Source organism: Salvelinus fontinalis, chromosome 23 (assembly GCF_029448725.1).
Source record: "Salvelinus fontinalis isolate EN_2023a chromosome 23, ASM2944872v1, whole genome shotgun sequence".
NCBI classification, from domain to species: Eukaryota; Metazoa; Chordata; class Actinopteri; order Salmoniformes; family Salmonidae; genus Salvelinus; species Salvelinus fontinalis.
This window is the reverse complement of record NC_074687.1, coordinates 42776772-42796232: the sequence shown is the minus strand read 5'-3', so window position 1 is coordinate 42796232 and position 19461 is coordinate 42776772. Positions and strand designations below refer to the sequence as shown.

At 44.4% G+C, this 19461-nt stretch overlaps 1 protein-coding gene across 1 annotated transcript in view; it reads left to right on the top strand.

Moving 5' to 3' along the window:
• The window catches only part of hibch (3-hydroxyisobutyryl-CoA hydrolase), a 54511-nt gene that overhangs the window by 22414 nt on the left and 12636 nt on the right, over positions 1–19461 (top strand). Inside the window, exons 7-9 of the mRNA XM_055878982.1 lie at positions 9571–9649; positions 18143–18288; positions 18723–18809. Of these exons, the coding sequence (XP_055734957.1) occupies positions 9571–9649; positions 18143–18288; positions 18723–18809 (312 nt within the window). The remainder of the gene's footprint in view (positions 1–9570; positions 9650–18142; positions 18289–18722; positions 18810–19461) is intronic.

Genomic DNA, 19461 nt, shown 5'->3' with positions numbered 1-19461 from the left:
GACCTCTATCTTGTGCATGACACAAGTAATTTTTCTAACAATTGTTTACAGACAGTGAATTATAAGTGAAATAATCTATCACAATTCCAGTGGGTCAAAAATTTACATACACTAAGTTGACTGTGCCTTTAAACAGCGTGGAAAATTCCAGAAACTGATGTCATGGCTTTAGAGCCTTTAATTAATGTCATTTGAGTCAATTGGAGGTGTACCTGTATTTCAAGGCCTACCTTGGGAAAATCAGCCAAGACCTCAGGGGGGGGAAAATAGTGGACGTCCACAAGTCTGGTTCATCCTTGTGAGCAATTTCCAAATGCCTGAAGGTACCACGTTCATCTGTACAAACAATAGTACGCACGTATAAACACCATGGGACCATGCAGCCGTCACACCGCTCAGGAAGGAGACGCGTTCTGTCTCCTAGAGATGAACGTACTTTAGTGCGAAAAGTGCAAATCAATCCCAGAACAGCAGCAAAGAAACTTGTGAAGATGGTGGAGGAAACCGGTACAAAAGTATCTATATCCACAGTAAAACGAGTCCTATATTGACATAACCTGAAAGGCCGCTCAGCAAGGAGAAGCCACTGCTCCAAAACCGCCATAAAAAAGCCAGACTACGGTTTGCAACTGCACATGGGGACAAAGATGGTACTTTTTGGAGAAATGTCCTCTGGTCTGATGCAATAAAAATAGAACTGTTTGGCCATACTGACCATCGTTATGTTTGGAGGACAAAGGGGGATGCTTGCAAGCCGAAGAACACCATCCCAACCGTGAAGCACGGGGGTGGCAGCATCATGTTGTGGGGGTGCTTTGCTGCAGGAGGGACTGGTGCACTTCACAAAATAGATGGCATCATGAGGGAGGAAAATGATGTGGATATATTGAAGCAACATCTCAAGACATCAGTCAGGAAGTTAAAGCTTGGTTCCAAATGGTTCTTCCAAATGGACAATGACCCCAAGCATACTTCCAAAGTTGTGGCAAAATGGCTTAAGGACAACAAAGTCAAGGTATTGGGAGTGGCCATCACAAAGCCCTGACCTCAATCCTATAGAAAATGTGTGGGCAGAACTAAAAAAGCGCGTGTGAGCATGGAGGCCTAAAAACTTGACACAGTTACACCAGCTCTGTCAGGAGGAATGGGCCAAAATTCACCCAACTCATTTTGGGAAGCTTGTGGAAGGCTACCCGAAACGTTTGACCCAAGTTAAACAATTTAAAGTCAATGCCACCAAATACTAATTGAGTGTATGTAAACTTCTGACCCACTGGGAATGTGATGAAAGAAATAAAAGCTGAAATAAATCATTCTCTCTATTATTCTATCATTTAACATTCTTAAAATAAAGTGGTGATCCTAACTGACCTAAGACAGGGAATTTTTACTAGGATTAAATGTCAGGAATTCTGAAAAACTGAGTTTAAATGTATTTGGCTAAGGTGTATGTAAACTTCCTACTTCAACTGTAATTGAGAAGTTCTTATTGGACAAGTCCATGTAGTCTCTCCGTGTTTCATAATGAATTCCACCCACTTGTAGTGACATGTCTGATTAGGGTGAGGCTGCAGAATGAGGACTACACCTCAGCCCTTCCATTGGGACTAAATAAAGCTCCATGCTAACTGACCCCCCCCCCTCTGCCCCCCCCCTATCGCTACCTGAGATGGAGTCAGGACCTTCCTATCAGCGTTAGTAAAGTAGAGGGGCTTACGTAAGTGTGACGTTTTCGTTGCTTTCTGTGACAAAGGGGATCCTTTACTGTATTCAGTTACTTCGCACTGATGCCGTGTTAGCCCCAGGCTAGTTTTCCTTGTGATGTAAAGGCTTACTGGCACGTGTGCGAAGGTGATGTGGTGATGAATACCAGATGATCTAATGCCATGGCATGATGAATGCCCAACTCCGTTCAGAGGGTAATATCTTAGTGACGTTCTAGCTAGATCATCCCAGTTCCTTATCCTGTGTCTCCTATCTATTATGTAAACAGGGTGTACAGCTACAGGTTGACGTTTTAGTCATTTAGCAGACGCTCTTATCCAGAGCGACTTAGTGCGTTCATCTTGAGACGGCTAGGTGGGAAAACCACGTCATAGTAAGTACATTTTCCTCAAAGTAGATATCAGCAAATTCCGAGCTAGTAAGAAAAAAGCTGACGACGTCATGATGACGCATCGCGTGACGGTACTCAAATGTCTCCCTTGAATAGAATATTACAGGTAAATACTGATGCAATACAATGCTTCACTAACGATTTGAAATGCTCTGCACAATCGGGCGCAGATCTTATGATAATCTTATCAACAAACCTCTGCCAAGCATGACTTTGTAGTCTGAAGGGTGAAATGGGGGATTGAATCATCCTGATAGGTCAGACGAGAACACGCTCACACCTCACACACAAACTCTGAATCCAAAACCAGTCACACTATGAAAGCCACTATTAAATCTAGGCCTTACATTGAAACAGCAAGACAGTGGTTGTGTGAGAAGTGCTTACACCACAATAATGGCTGGTAGAGTGCACTCAGCTCCTTCTCAAGAGTGCGGTACATTTCCATATTTATTGAAAGGCTCTAATATTGTGGGAAGACCAGAGAGGACTGTTCTGTGGCAAAGGCTTGGGAGTAATGGCTGCTCATTGATTGAGATTTGGCCCTGGTTAGTTGTGTGTATGCAATCTTTACCTACCTCCCGGAGAAAAGCCTTCTTGTTCGTTAATGTCTCTGTAATACTATCTGTGTGTTTCATTTAGGGAGAGTCGGCTCTAACAGAAACCCTTAGTTTCTCCTCAGGGTATTTCCTTCCGTTTTCATTTAGACTCCTGTTGAAAAGACAAGGAAATCCCTTAACCTTGTTTCAGTCATAGTTAGATTAGCCTGCCCCTCTCTCCTGCATTCATCAGATAATGGGGATGTTATTCCACACAAAGACCAGAGGATTGTAATGAACTATTGTCAAATCCTGCAGCTTTTTGTTGACTTCAAAAGGAATACTTAGCCATTGTCTTTGCCTCTGATGCCATTCTAGTGAGCAGTAGCTTTACTAAAGTAAAGACTAAACTACTAAACTACTTAACTACTAAAGTAAAGATGCAAAGCTGAGTGAAAGTGGAATAAAGAGTCAGAAGCGGACCCCCCCACCCCCCAAAAGAATCACTATTACTCACATGGATATTTAATTGTTTTACGGAGAAGTTTTTTCCTATAAAGGTGTGGAAAAACACTCTTCGGCAGAGTATTAATAGCTATATACTGTAGATGAGAATACCCCAGTGACTCCTGATGAAGCCATAGAATGTGAAGAACGAAATGTGCTGGGCCTGGGCTACACTGTATATTTGACAAGTCCTATGTTCCCAGGAAGCCGAGTACCCTGGACGTGTAATTTGGCGGTACCGATAGATCATGTTGTTCCTTTTACTTTTATGGGTATGATTTCATTTTATGGAATGTTAAATGAAGCGCTTCCCTTTCATGCGTCTTCATTCCGACCAGCAGTTCCCATCGTTATAAAAAGGTGAGAGATATACAGCCTCAGATTCCATCCTGTTAAGGATTCTCCTTGAACCTTGGTGGGGGGAAATCTGCTTTTCCACTCCCGTCTCCAGAGTCTGCACAGCCATGTCAATGGGTGGTATTTTCCACTTCGGAGGAAAGCCTGGTTAGAGCTGGCTAGACAGACAACTCATATTCCATCCATTTGTTACTGGCTTCTCTATCTCTGGTGTCCTGATTCGATGGGAATGACTCAGAGAACCAAACAAGAAGAGAATGTCCTTCAACGGCCATTTACACGCACAACACTTTATGAACAAGCCTTACCCTGCACATTCTATAACAAAATGTAATCAGAACTTTGATTCATACACAATTTCATGCTAGTTAGAGAGGTCAAATATGTTGTAGAAGTCCCTAACTACAAGCTAACTTGGTCCTTGCATATAAATCATCCTTCAGTGCGACAGAAATCACTTGACGCTTTAGGCCTTCAGCAAAATGTGATTGATTTGAATTGCTGCAAACGGAGGTATTGATACACTAACCGGGACACTTATCACCACTGACTGCTCTACAGACCTACGGTAAAAGATGTCCATCCTCCGGGGACCATTGACTCTGTCAGGGCAGTTCAATCAACTAGTAAAGTTCTGTTTTCCTTACCAAGGTCTTCTCCCATCATCTCGTCGTTTCCTCAATGTCATTCTATGCTTTTATTTCCTTAAAGGTCTCCTATACTGCATATCCTAATTTTCTTTCAAAAATGAGTGGGGCTGCTGCCCACTCGTGTCCCCCAAGCAGAGTTGACTCAGCTCAAGGGTCGTTGTCTGTTGTACGTCATGCCTGTCTATTGGGGGCTGTCACGTCACGTCACGTCAGAGCTACATATCTCCCGGTCAACACCAGAGAGGCGTCTGTTCAGTTTCTGTTGATAAGATGTTGTTTAATCTGCACGGCCATTTGTCACACAACCCTTAGATTTACCCGGGGCGGTTGGGGTCGTCTGTGTTTGTTTTGGCTCGCTGTTTATTGTTACTGTTAGCCTGTCTGTAGTCACGGACTCACTGCAGACTAGATTCTACGTGCTCCTTCACATTCAATGCAGAGCAGGTGCTGATGTGCTCTGTGCACATCTACCAAAGTTTTAAATCACGCCAAATAGAACAACTAAAGATTAGATAAGGCTATCCACATCATGTTAAGATTAAGGGAGCTGTGCAGCTGGTCTTAACCAATAGCCATGTATTGTGAACAATGTGCTGCTCTTTTACACTGATCTTTTACTGAGAGGAACCTTATATAAAATGAGCTTGAGCTGACGGCAGTCTCTCTTACCATATAGTACCAGTCAAAAGTTTCGACACACCTACTCATTCAAAGGTTTTTATTTATTTTTACTATTTTCTACATTGTAGAATAATAGAGAAGACATCAAACTATAAAATAACACATGGAATCATGTAGGAACCAAAAAAGTGTTAAACAAATCAAAATATATTAGATTCTTCAAAGTATCCACCTTTTGCCTTGATGACAGCTTTGCACACTCTTAGCATTTTCTCAACCAGCTTCACCTGGAATGCTTTTCCAACAGTCTTGGAGTTCCCACATATGCTCCAACTCCAACTCATCCCAAACCATCTCAATTGGGTTGAGGTCAGGTGATTGTAAAGGCCAAGTCATCGAATGCAGCACTCTATCACTCTCCTTCTTGGTCAAATAGCCCTTTACACAGCCTGGAGGTGTGTTGGGTCCTTGTCCTGCTTAAAAACAATTAGCCCCACTAAGCGCAAACCAGATGGGATGGTGTATCGCTGTGGTAGCTGTTACGTTCCCCAGTTTCTGTGTTGTAGTTTGTATTTGAGTGTGTGTTTCAGGATGATGGCTTCCTGAAATTCTGCCCAAGCAGCTGGCCAAGCAGCTGGCCGACTGCCCAAGCAGTCGGCCCTAATTGATGATTGGAGAGCTGACCCCGCCCGCTCGTCAAGACGCAGCTGTCTCTAATTACCAATGCCTTCTGAAGCTATAAAAGCCAGTGTTCTGTTGTTCAGAAGAGAGAGATTTTTGCTGAGAGATTGCAGAAAGATTGAATGTGATATAGATCCTTGCTGAGAGAGGAGGTTGATGGCTGAGGGTTATAGCATGTTGGTCGTTGGTATGTACTGTGATAGTTGATGCTGGGAGCAGTTGGTATGTTCTGTGTGAGATTGTTGCTCAGATAGAGCTTATTTGATGTCCTTTGTTTCTTAGTGTGTTTGAGATATTGTTTGATATTCTGTTTCATTTGTTCCCAGGGGGGAAGGGGAAGGCACCTAGGGAGTGCTTAGGCAAGAGGCCCGCGGGCATACATATACCCGTAGTATATTCACTGTCTAGGCACACTAGGTAAGACCTGGGCGGACCACCCCCTGTATTTTGGTTAGCGCACCAGGCGGTGCTAAGTTAGGTAAGTAGTGGGTAGGCAGGTTAGATAGGAGAGGGGGGGGCTTTGACATTTACTTTCTTTGCTTTGGTTCCGTCCAGCCCCTTATTCCCCATATTACCGTGTAAAGGAATAAAATCCTAGTAAACGGTCTATTCTGCCTTTTGTCATCCTTTCTCACACCTACAGTCCCATACCTCTTTCACTTCATGGGGAGTTGAGTTGTAGCAGGGTGTTGCGTTCCCTCTTCTTAGAGGCGTGCGTAACAGTAACCATGCTGGTTAAGTGTGCCTTGAATTCTAAATATATCACAGACAGTGTCACCAACCAAGCAGCATCACACCACCACCTCCATGCTTCATGGTGGGAACCACACATGCAGACATCATCCGTTCACCTACTCTGCATCTCACAAAGACACAGCGGTTAGAGCCCAAAATGTCAAATTTTGGCATTTAACCCGGTCTAATGCCCATTGCTCGTGTTTCTTGACCCAAGCAAGTCTTTTCTTCTTATTGGTGTCCTTTTAGTAGTAGTTTCTTTGCAGCAATAAGACCATGAAACCCTGATTCATTTAGTCGTCTCTGAACTGTTGATGTTGAGATGTGTCTTACTTGAACTCTGTGAAGCATTTATTTGGGCTGCAATTTCTGAGGCTGGTAGCTCTAATGAACTTATCCTCTGCAGCAGAGGTCTTCCTTTCCTGTGGCGGTCCTCCATGAGAGCCAGTTCCATCATAGCATTTGATGGATTTTGTGACTGCACTTGAAGAAACTTTCAAAGTAATTGAAACGTTCCGGATTGACTGACCTTCATGTCTTGAAGTAATGATAAACTGTCGTTTCTCTTTGCTTATTTGAGCTGTTTTGCCATTTGCCAAGACTTGGTCTTTTACCAAATAGGCCTATCTTCTGTATTCCACCCCTACCTTGTCATGACACAACTGATTGGCTCAAACGCAGTTTAACACTTTTTTTTTTAGTTCCTACATGAGTCCATATGTATTATTTCATAGTTTTGATGTCTTCGCTATTATTCTTATATAGGTCCTGGATGGCAGGAAGCTTGGCCCCAGTGATGTACTGGGCCGTACACAGTACCATATGTAGCGCCGAGCAGTTGTCATACCAGGCGGTGATGCTCTCGATGGTACAGCTGTAGAACGTTTTGAGGACCCATGCCAGATCTTTTCAGTCTCCTGGGGGGGAAAAGGTGTTGTGCACTCTTCATGACTGTCTTGGTGTGTTTGGACCATGATAGTTTGTTGGTGATGTGGACACCAAGGAACTTGAAACTCTCCGCCCGCTCCACTGCCACCACGTCGATGTGAATGGGGGGCGTGTTCAGCCCTCCTTTTCCTGTAGTCCACGATCATCTCCTTTGTCTTGCTCACGTTGAGGGAGAGGTTGTTGTCCTGGCACCACACTGCCAGTTCTCTGACCTCCTCCCAAAAGGCTGTCTCATCGTTGTCGGTGGCCACGCAGTCATGGGTGAACAGGGAGTACAGGAGGGGACTAAGCACGCACCCCTGATGAGCCCCCGTGTTGAGGATCAATGTGACAGATGTGTTGTTGTCTAACCTTACCACCTGGGGGCGGCCCGTCAGGAAGTCCAGGATCCAGTTGCAGAGGGAGGTGTTTAGTCCCAGGGTCCTTAGCTTAGTGATGAGGTGTTCCTTTTGTCCAGGTGGGAAAGGGCAGTGTGGAGTGCGATTGAGATTGCGTCATCTGTGGATTTGTTGGGGCAGTATGCGAATTGGAGTGGGTCTAGGGTTTCCAGGATGAAGGTGTTGATCTGAGCCATGACCAGCCTTTCAAACAACTTTATGGCTACCGACGTGAGTGCTACGGGGCAGAAGTCATTTAGGCAGGTTACCTTTCTTGGGCACAGGGACTATGATGGTCTACTTGAAATGTGTGTATTACAGACTCGGTCAGGGAGAGGTTGGAAATGTCAGTGAAGACTCTTGCCAGTTTGTCCGTGCATGCTCTGAGTACACATCCTGGTAATCCGTCTGGCCCCGCGGCCTTGTAATTGTTGGCCTGGTTAAAGGTCTTGCTCACATCGGCTACGGAGAGCGTGATCACACAGTCATCCGGAACAGCTGGTGCTCTCATACATGCTTCAGTGTTGCTTGCCTCGAAGCAAACATTAAAGGCATTTAGCTCGACTGGTAGGCTCACTGGGCAGCTCGAGTCATGGTTTTCCTTTGTAATCTGTAATAGTTTGCAAGCCCTGCCACATCTGACAAGCATCAGAGCCGGTGTAGTCGAATTCAATCTTAATCCTGTTTTTTTTTTGCCTGTTTGATGGTTCGTCTGAGGACATAGCAGGATTTCTTATAAGCTTTTCTGTTAGTGTCCTGCTCCTTGAAAGCGGCAGCTCTAGCCTTTAGCTATGCCTGTAATCCATGGCTTCTGGTTGGGATATGAACGTACGGTCACTGTGGGGACGACGTCGTCGATGCACTTATTGATGAAGTCGATGACTGAGATGGTATACTCCTCAATGCCATTGGATGAATCCCGGAACATATTCCAGTCTGTGCTAGCAAAACAGTCCTTTGGCATAGCATCCGCCAAAGTTTGCCTACATTTTGCCTGCATTAAATTCCCCGGCCACTAGGAGCACCACTTCTGTATGATAATTTTCTTGTTTGCTTATGGCCTAATACTGCTCGTTGAGTGCGGTCTTAGTGCCAGCATCGTTTGTGGAGGTAAATAGGTGGCTACGAAAAATATAGATAGTGTGGTCTACAGCGTATCATGAGTTACTCTACCTCAGGTGAGCAATACCTTGAGACTTCCTTAATATTAGAGCTTGTGCACCAGCTCTTATTGACAAATAGACACACGCCCCCACCCCTCGTCTTACCAGACGTAGCTGTTCTGTCCTGCCGATGCACGGAAAACCCAGCCAACTGTATATTTTCCGTGTCGCCGTTCAGCCATGACTCGGTGAAACATAAGATATTACAGTTTTTAATGTTCCGTTGGTAGGATAGTCTCGAATGGAGATCATCCAGTTTATTCTTCAGTGATTGCACGTTGGCCAATATAACTGATGGTAGGGGCGGGTTACCCATTCGCCAACGAGTTCTCACAAGGCATCCCAATCTCCCCTCCCCCCCCCTGTATTTTCGTCTTAACGCGACTGACGGGGATTTGGGCCTAGTCTCAGAGAAGCAGTATATCCTTCGCGTCAAACTCATTAAAGAAAAACATCTTTGTCCAGTTCGAGCAACATTATGTACAAAATAAGTTACAAACACAAAAAATAGCACAGTTGGTTTGGAGCCCGTTAAACTGCAGCCATCCCCTCCAGCGCCATTCTAATCATTGGTGCCATAGGAGGCTCATTACACACACACAGAAGGTCAAAGGGCATAGCCTGGCCTCTACCTCATTCTACATTTCCAATCTGTTACCTACCTATCCGTCAATCACATCACTCATATCCATTGGATTGTTGGATGTCCCCTCACTTAACCTTTCTTTCTCTTGCTCTCATCTTCTCTCTTTGCCTCATCTATTCGCTTTCCCTCTTTCTTGCCTCACTCTCTGTCTCTAGTCCTCTAATTAATTTGCCCTCTCTCATTATCTTCCCCTCTCTTTCTCACACTCTAACACTCTCTCTGCTTTTCAGGGTGTGGGCCTCTCGGTCCATGGGCGGTTTCGGGTGGCCACTGAGAAGACTATGTTCGCCATGCCAGAGACGGCAATCGGTAAGACGATGCACTGGCATCCGCCCCTTTCTTCCCCCGAGGTCCGTGTTTGGCTCATGTTGTTGCGAGTGTGTTGCCTTGCTTTGCACGGTCGCTCCAGTGCATTAATAATAAATGGGCCGTGCGGACTTGAGCATCATCATCATCAGCCAGATGTGAACAGGCTGTTCTGTAGCTGTTTCTCTGCAGTTATGTAAACATGAGAAAATGATTTGACCATCTCATACCACCAAGCAACATATTTCCTCAGTTATATGGTCACACTTCAGGTGACAACGTACGTAGTTAGTTGGTTATTAGGTTATTAAATTATTGCATCTGAGTTCCTAGTGTGTGCGGCTTTTAATTTTCAAGTGACAAAGTAATTAGTAGCAAAAAAATGTTAACACCTAGCTATTTACGCAATAGCTTGTTACCTGTTTAACTCTGAGGTCAAAATCTGTCTTATTTTCTCAAACTACAGTATCCGTATCTAAAGTCTGAATATAAACCTAAGTGCACAAATTGATTTGACTATATCAGTCTTATTATTTTAAGAGTTTATGGTGACCTTGAACTATAGGAAAATACTGTTTTATGTGGAAACTGACAATATAAATTTATGCCGTGTGAAAGAGGGTATGCAGATTATCACCTAGTGGGTACTACTTGCAATGGAAGGAAGGAAGGAATGCTCGCCACGTGGCCAACCGCAAATCAAACGGTCGTTAAAATGCTTGAGGCCAGTCTCACACAGAGCCTCAGTGTCGATCATTGGTCTCGGACAGTCACTCATACCCGCTTGCACTTTGTGCCATGTTGCCAGGTGTGAGGTTGCCCAGAAACTGTTCCACTAGGCATAATGGACACCTTACACTCTACCTTACCTTCTCGATTGTCGAAGATGGGCCACTTTTCCTGAGACGATCGATTGTAAAATGCACAATAGAAAGCTTTCATGGCACCACGTGATAATGTGTCCCAGATCATTTCGGGAGTTTAATTTCTTCTGTTTTGATGATTTTATCGCACCATACTGGCTGATGCCATAGTGGCTCTCTTATACTGTACAAAGATGTACAGCACAGTCAGCGACGGAGGACATGTTCTGAATCGATCCAGATGCTTTGCTGTGTGGCAGGTTTTGTACTAGCCTGTAATTATCGGTGTGGTTTGCCGTGAAAGGGGTCATCTTGTATATCGACGCAGTTGTAATGGGCCATAGAGATGCTTAATGTCTGAAATGGTACTCTTCTTCTATGGTTAATGAGCCTCCCCTCTTACGTTTGCTCGTCTTATCTCAGGGTTTCTCACAGCAATTAAGTTAGTTCTGGTGGTTGTCCACTCCATGCAAGCAAGTTGGAATTTGTTTGTTTCTTTTTTTGTAACCCTCACCGTCTGTACACATGCTATAAGGCATTTGTCCCAAAATCTCGAAATAATCTTCTCAAGCTTTTTGAGGGCCATATATTGAACCCGGCGCATGTTCCTGAATCAAATTGAAATGTCTTTGTTTTGGACTGTGACCGTTTTGTATATTGTCAATTATTCTGAAGGATGGTGTGTGCTAGGTCTTTATCAATCACCTCAAAGGTCGGGCGATATTACAATAGCATTGTCTGTTGACGATGATTGACAGCCAAGAACGCCAGCAAAAAAAGCCTTGATTTACATTTTGCTTAGGAGTGCATATCACATTCCTTTTGGATCATATAATGTTTGTGTCATTATCTAAAATCAACTGTGTTATACTTAAAGAGCACTTTACACCAGTAAAATGGCTCTTTGGCTAGCTTTTGCTATAGGCAAAAAAACATTTTTTTTTTTGCTAAGATCACAACCAATATATCTCAGCGACTGTTGAAGCAAGAATCAGAACATCGTTTTAAGTGTGTGAGGACCCCCAAAAAAGCGATTTAGTTTAATGTAATAAAAACGTACATGTTGAATGGGCTTCAGATGGCAATGGATTTCTTACTGTCGTGGATGTCAGTGTTTTCTTACTGCCGCCAAGAGTCGCATGCATCTGTGCGTGATGTCAGTGTGTCGTTTATTGGTTTATTTTCTTATTGTTCTATTCATTATTTTCAAACCGCTGTTACCCTAAAGCACAGGTGTCAAACTCATTCCACGGGGGGCCGAGTGTCTGCGGGTTTTCGCTCCTCCCTTATACTTGATTGATGAATTAACATCACTAATTAGTTAGGAACTCCCCACACCTGGTTGTCTAAGGCTTTATTGAAAGGAAAAACCAAAAACCTGCAGACACTAGGCCCTCCGTGGAATGAGTTTGACACCCCTGCCCTAAAGGGTCATTATCATTTTCAAATTGTCATAGTATTATTCCAACCTCATAGTGTATACATTTTTTTTTTTTAAACATCGGGAAATCGCGTTTTTGACTGCACTTATTCCCTTCTCTCCATTCGATAGGCTACAGTATGAATATGACTTAAGGATACACTTTATTCATGGCTTTCTCCAGATCAAACAATGAATGTCATTTTATTTGAGTAGCCTAGAAACGTAAGGTAGCCAGAGGACTAATTCATGAGAAAGAACAGACGATGTCAATCGCCTTTAGAAAAATCTAATGACACGTTTTTAATCAACAAATGATCCATGCGCGCCGGGAAAATCCCTCCATGCAAGGTTGAAACCAAATGGCCAATAACCTTTTGTGATTACCTTTTTGTGCAAAGGAAAGAAGCAAGGTCTCCTCCCTCGCGAACGGAATATCTCGTCCCAACCCCCCTCCCTTCACCTATGTTTATCATGGCCAAAAAGCAACAGCAAAAAAATCTGGAATTTTAGATACAGACTGTTTAGATTTTGTGGCTGTCGAATGTAGTGGAAACTGCTTATCCTTCACATACAAGCTTCACATTCACTGCACCATTTTAAGCATTGCCTTCACCCAATCCCGATTCCTCCAAGTAATCTACGACGAAAACCCCAAACCAGGAACTACTGCTGCTCGTAACCTATTATAGCTCAGTGACTCGTAATCACATAATTCTACTTGAGCCTTGACAGATTCTCAACGTTTCATCTGTCCATGAGAATCAGTCCGCGAGAGATTAGAAGACTGTCCAACCCATAATGTAGGCCTATCATCTAGCTCACTATGGTAACACAGCCCGTTACTCATCAGTCACTGCTCTAGAAAGGAATATTAGAAAAGATTTGCCATTGCCTGCACTTAGCCTCTGCCCAGGCTTTCAACAACATTATCTTTTGTCATGATTCATTCAGTTGCATTCAATTTAGTTTTATAGCCCAACTGTCATTTTAGCAGAGGACAAAGGTTGACATCGCCCAACCCTATTACACCCAAACACATCCTCTTTTTCAAGGACACTTGCATACAAATACACATCCTGAGACGCACATATAGTCACTCTCTTTCTCCTTGTTCCTGTCCCCCTCTCACTCTCACTCTCACACTCACTCACTCATTCACACACTCATTCACTCTCTTGCGCACACACACGTACACACACAAAAGTACACACACAAAAGGACACGTCCGTGTGCTGGTTGAGCTGTCTCAATGATTACTTTCCTGACTGCTCCACCTGAGCTGTGTGGTGTCCTTCACTGCAGAGATGCTGTCTCCCACTGGAGATGAGACTGTCTCTGGAAGTCCTCTGATCTCTCGCTGTGTGTGTGCGCGCGTGCATCAAGGTCGATCAGTTCGTCTATCTTTTTCTGAGAGATGGAGCAGTCATTGTCAGTTACGACTGAATTCGGAAGTGATGGAGTGTTTCCAAGGGTCTCATTGTTTTACGGATAGGCTACCCCTGAAGTAAAGCCTTAAGTTTTTCATAGAAGAAAAACACTACATATTTTGTCGTTTTTGAACACATGGCATGTGCCCTGGGACTGGCAAGACAGCAGAGGAAAAATAACAATCAGGATAATCATTAAATTGCACATACTGAGACCTGTGCGTGCGTGACTGGACAGGACAGACCAGCTATTAGCAGAGACAGCTTCTCGGGCGGCGTTAGACTTCATCTAGAACCGAGGGACTAATCCTCTTTTGGGCTGCCTGGCTTTCTACCCTGCTGCTTGGTCACACTTCTCTGGTTCAGAGCCACAAGCTGCAATGCATTGCTCTTCACTTCAGCCTCTACCTCTACAGTGGAAGGGCCAAAGTTTACAGCTCAAGTTTAAATTCTCAGAACTGAATTCAGTTTTTTTGGACACTTTCTCTTTCATTTGAATGCTAAAGCCAATGGTAGGCCAACACTGCTGCCATCCGCATGGAAAGTTTTTCTTTGATGTTATAGTGAAAGGAACTTTAAGAACAGGGCCTTCAGGGATTTCCCTGAAGGAATAATTTCCCCTTACCAAAGGGCGTTGCATAGAGCCCCTCAAACGTTTTCCTTAGGTAAAGGCACAGAGTTTCTAAACCCAGAGACGCAACGTTGAGAGACTTCTTGGAACGTTCCGGTGTTTCCTATTTTGTGCCACACTCTGCAGCATCTGCTGAAAAACTTTGGAACGCAAAACAAATGATTTGGGGTGTTGGTATTTTGGTTTCTGCTGTTTTTTTGCTTGTTCGTACTGCTTGTTTGAGGCTCGTCTGTTGCTACATCGGCGCATTTTTTTGTCCGGATTTTGTCTAAGAAATCTGCCTAGCAACAACTAGTGGCGGGCTTGCAGGAAGATTTTCATGTGAGCATTGAAGTGACTTCCTGTTGCCCAATGGTCGGATTGACCAGATGATTGCTTGCATAATTGTAACAGGCTCTCAATCACTTTTTGTGATCACCCACTGATATTTGTGTCGTTTTAACCCCTTTTTCTCCCCAATTGGTAGTTACATTCTTGTCCCATCGCTGCAACTCGCATCGCTCCAACTATTGACTCGGGAGAGGTGAAGGTCGAGAACCATGCATCCTCCAAAACACGACCCTGCCAAGCCGCACTGCTTCTTGACAAACTGCTCGCTTAATCCGGAAGGCAGCCGCACCAATGGGTCGGAGGAAAGACTGTGCAACTGCCAACCGAAGTCAGCGTGCATGCGCCCGGCTCGCTAGAGCGCGATGGGACAAGGACATCTCGGCCGGCCAAACCCTTGCCTAACCCGGACGATGCTTGGCCAATTGTGTGCCGCCTCATGGTTCTCCTGGTTGCGGTCGGCTGCGACACAGCCCGGGATTGAACCCGGGTCTGCCTTAGACCGCTGCTCCACTTGGGAGGCCCTATTTGTGTAGGTTTTTTTATTGCAGAGTGAAAACTAAATGGATACTTGTCAGAACCTGGGTATGGGATGGAGGGGGGAAATGGGAGGGTAGAGCGAGATGACAAATTCAGACATGCTACTTTTCTACACTAAATGGGAGAGAGACCAATAGCTAGACTGTTATTTTACTTTTTAACTCAATACTATTGTTTTACATTTTGAAAAGCAGTTTTTCTTTACCGGGCAAAGCAAAAATAGTTGGCTGGTGACTAGTGATTACGGGGAAGCAAGAGAGTTGCTTGTGCAATGTGTAGCCTCATGGTTTGGAGCTGCTTTGCTGCCTCAGCAAGATGGACAGCTTGAATTACCAAGTTTATCAAGACATTTTGCAGGAGAATGTAAGGCTATCTGTCCACCAATTGAAGCTCAACAGAAGTTGGGTGATGCAACAGGGCAACGACACAAAAACGCAGAAGTAAAACAACAGAATGGCTTCAACAGAAGAAAATACGCCTTCTGGAGTGGCCCTGACCTCAACCCGATTGAGATGCTGTGGCATGACCTCGAGCGGTTCACACCAGACATCCCAAGAATATTGCTGAATTGAAATAGTTTTGTGAAGAGGAATAGTCCAAAATTCATTCTGACCGTTGTGCAGGTCTGATTCACAACTACAGAAAACGTTTGGTTGAGGTTATTTGCTGCCAAAGGAGGGTCAACCAGTTACTAAATCCAAGGGTTCACATACTTTTCCCACCCTGCACTGTGAATGTTTACACGCTGTGTTCAATAAAGACATGAAAACGTATAATTGTTTGTGTGTTACTAGTTGAAGCAGACTGTGTGTGTCTATTGTTGTGATGAAGATCAGATCAAATTTGATGACCAATTTATGCAGAAATCCAGGTAATTCCAAAGGGTTCACATACTTTTTCTTGCCACTGTATATGTCCGGCGTGGAGCCTGTCTTTCCACACTCATCACTTGCTTCGCCGCAGCTCACCAGCTAATGTAGGCTGTGTGCCGGTGGAGCGCGTCCTTCTCACTGCTATAGAACAGAACCCTCGCCGCTATGTGCACCCAATGCTGCTAATATTCATAGTAGCCTATTCAGTCCAAATGCAAATACAAGTCACAGAAAGGTGAGTCCTGGTCACCAATGGTCGAGTCCAAGTCATGAAAATCGGGACTCTAGTCTGAGTGCTGGACTGGAGTACTACAACACTGCTTTCTAGCACGTCAAGCTAACTTACAGCGTAATTAGCCAGCTAGCTTTGTAGCCATGGATTGTGCACCTTCCATCATTTAGCGAATTAGCTAGACAGCTATAGATCTAGCTAGCTGGTTGATGTTTTCCTTTTGCAAACAGGGCAGAGGAAAGCAACATTCACCTCCTAAAATGCTGTTTACATTCATATCAATACTGAATGAAGCACTTAATAAGGGACCTCATGGGCACCCTTAACTTTTCGCTTAATTTAAGGGGGTAAAATCACCTACATTTTTTGTGCAACTGACCTGAAGTTAAGGAAACTTTAAGGAAACTTTTGGACTGCAATGGTGGGATAAGGGGCAGGGGGTGGTGGTGGTGAGAAAAAGAGGATATTACTAGGCCAATCATCTCAACTGAGTCATTGATTGAAAAGTTGGCTGATGTCTTCGTAATCACTCTGCCCTGGTTGCAAAAGGAAAACATCAACCAGCTAGCTAGATCTATAGCTATCTAGCTACTTAGCTAAAAGTTAAGGAGAATTTAAGCGAACGGATGAGGGGGAAAATGTCACTTAAGATGTTTTAGGCAACCACGCCGAGGCCCTTATCCCACCATTGCAGTCCACTTGGCTGGTGTCTTCGTAATCACTTGTCCAATTATCCCGAAAGCAGTGACAAGGAAAGACTAACGATTTATCTCAGACACCCTCCACCGCCCCCTCACACAATGCTTGCACCCACAAAGAAAGTGTCTTTCAAACATGATTTAAGTGTGATCGTGGCTTGACGAAATGGCGCATAGTGAAGCATTTCAAACTTAATTTCTTCCTCCGTCTGAGATGTTCAGTAGAAAAGTTCAGATCCAATGTCCACTAGTGCTTCTCTGAATGCGTCATGCAGAGTGGGTGCTATAGAGCAAGTAGTCTCACTAGTCTTTCTGCACGTTGACCAGAAATGTAGAGAAGCACAAATTAATCAGTGATTTTGTTTTAACCTGTGAGAAACATTTATAATGGAACAGTCTTAAACCATTTTGACCAGAAATAAGAGCAAAACAGAAACGGAAGCCAATTTTTAACACGGGTCTACACTTGCCCAGCTCAATTAAAATCTCATCACTTTGTGCCGTCGATCTGGGATTTCACTTGGACGTCCCCTCCCCCATCATCCACCGCCAGTACCTTAACCCCGTCCGCTATAGGATTAAGAGATTGTGTTTGTCTTTAACCCTCCCTGCCTTAGGTTTCAACAGGATTTATAATCTGGCATTTATGATATTACATGTTCAGTCCAGAATCAGGTCAGAGATTCTAATCCCTGACCCTACTCTCTTTCTCTCGCTCTCTTCCTCTCCCACTAGTGTCATCATGCCATGGAGAAGCCAAGCTCGCTTTATATCTGCTCTGCTGTCGAACACGATTGCCGCGTTGCATAATTTAAGACAGGAATACTCAAATCCTTTACAATTTGAGACGTCCTTGAAATGTTTCCTAAATAACATGCAGATTACGGCAAGGATCTGAACAGTGACGGTTCCCCATCACCCGCTTTACCCCTCACCACAATTGAGCCTCCATTAGAGATTTCTGGAAAGCAGTCTAATAAAGGGCCTGTTTGAGTCTCTTGTTCTGGTGGCCAACTAGCACCAGCTTGATTTCAGGTGCCTGTCCATGTATTGAAGTGGCTCAACTGAGAGCCGCTATTGTAGACACCATCTGTATCAAGGGAGGTTTGTCTGCTAGCGTTGTCATTACTGGGCGGTTGTCTTTCTGGGCCTCACAGCAACGACCCAGGACCTCGCTGAGAAGGAAATCTCTGGCCCTTTTGTCACTTGTGGGTGTAGGATCTGTGACTAGATTGACAGGTTCCACACTGCCCTTTCAACTTATTGTATTTACCAGAAATTGGGACAGAGCTTCCAATGTTGTGTACCAATGACATTTCATTTTTATTGCAACATATTTGCACCTGCTATTTGTACTGGGTTAATCAATAATTGACTGAAACATGTTTCCAACCACTCTCCCAACTAGATATGTTTCACTGCTTTGTTGTTTTTTTAAAATCTAATTTACAGCACCGTGACTTAATTTGTCTTGATTTGCCAGGACTGTTCCCTGATGTGGGCGGAGGTTACTTCCTGCCAAGGCTACAGGGCCAGCTGGGCCTCTTCCTGGCCCTGACGGGATTCCGCCTCAAAGGACGCGATGTCCAGAGAGCAGGAGTTGCCAGTCACTTTGTGGAGTCTCAAAAGGTACTGCTGGGCTAAGGGCTGGGGCTGGGAGGAGGGCGGGAGGTCAGGGCTTTAGTGGGGAACCGGGTGCTGAGTCAGTGGGTCCGTGGCCAACGTCTGCAGGTGCCAACAAACTCCTGGCACAAAATGGCTTCTCCTTTTTATAGCTGCCATGACACTGTTGGTGTGAGGCTATTATCAGTAGGGACTAGAGTTCATGTAGGACTACAACCTTGAACGGATGCAGGAGAGCAGCAGGGGTCAGATTTCCTGAATATAAAAACAACATTTTACCTGTGTGTAATACAAATAGCTGTAGCCCACACTGGGAAAATTATCTTGACCTGAGAGGGTTCCATTTTGGAGAGGTGAATGTCTTGAATCATGAGTCAAAGTAAAGTCTTGTGGTGTGGTCAAGATCAAGATAGATCATTCTCTTCCCTCTTTTTCCCCAGATTGCAGCCCTTGAGAAGGAGCTGGTGGACCTGAAAACTCCCTCCATTGAAGATGTCTCCAGAGTGTTGGACTCCTATCAGAAACGGGTAGGTTGCCTGGTTCATGGCTCCTAACCGACTTTGTAGTATATTGTTTATCCTGAGGCTGCATTTATTTTAGCTGGGGACTATAATAAAGCAAATCTAAGGAAAACACTACCAAAGTTTTACCAACACATTGCCTGCGATACTCTCGCATCAAAAACTCTCAAACATTTCTACTCTCCTTTCCGGGACGGCAACAAGGCCCTCCCTTCAGCAAATCAGATCACGTCTCCATTCTGCCCCTCCCTTCCTAAAGGCAGAAACTCAAACAGGAAGTGCCCGTGGTAAGGTCTGTTCAACGCTGGTCTGACCAGTCGGAATCCATGCTTCAAGATCTTTTGACTACGTAGACTGGGATATGTTCCGGGTTGCCTCTGAGAATAACACTGACACAGTGACGGAGTTCATCAGGAAGTGTATAGGAGATGTTGTTTCCACCTTGGCGATTTAAAACCTATCCAAACCAAAAACCGTGGATAGATTGCAGCATTCGCACAAACTGAAAGTGTAAACCACCGCATTTAACCACGGCAACTGGTCCCACGGTGACTGGGAATACGGTTTAGTACAAACAGTCCAGTTATTTCATCCGTAACATTAAACAAAACATTAGTACAGAGACAAAGTGGAGTCGCAATTCAACGGCTCAGACACG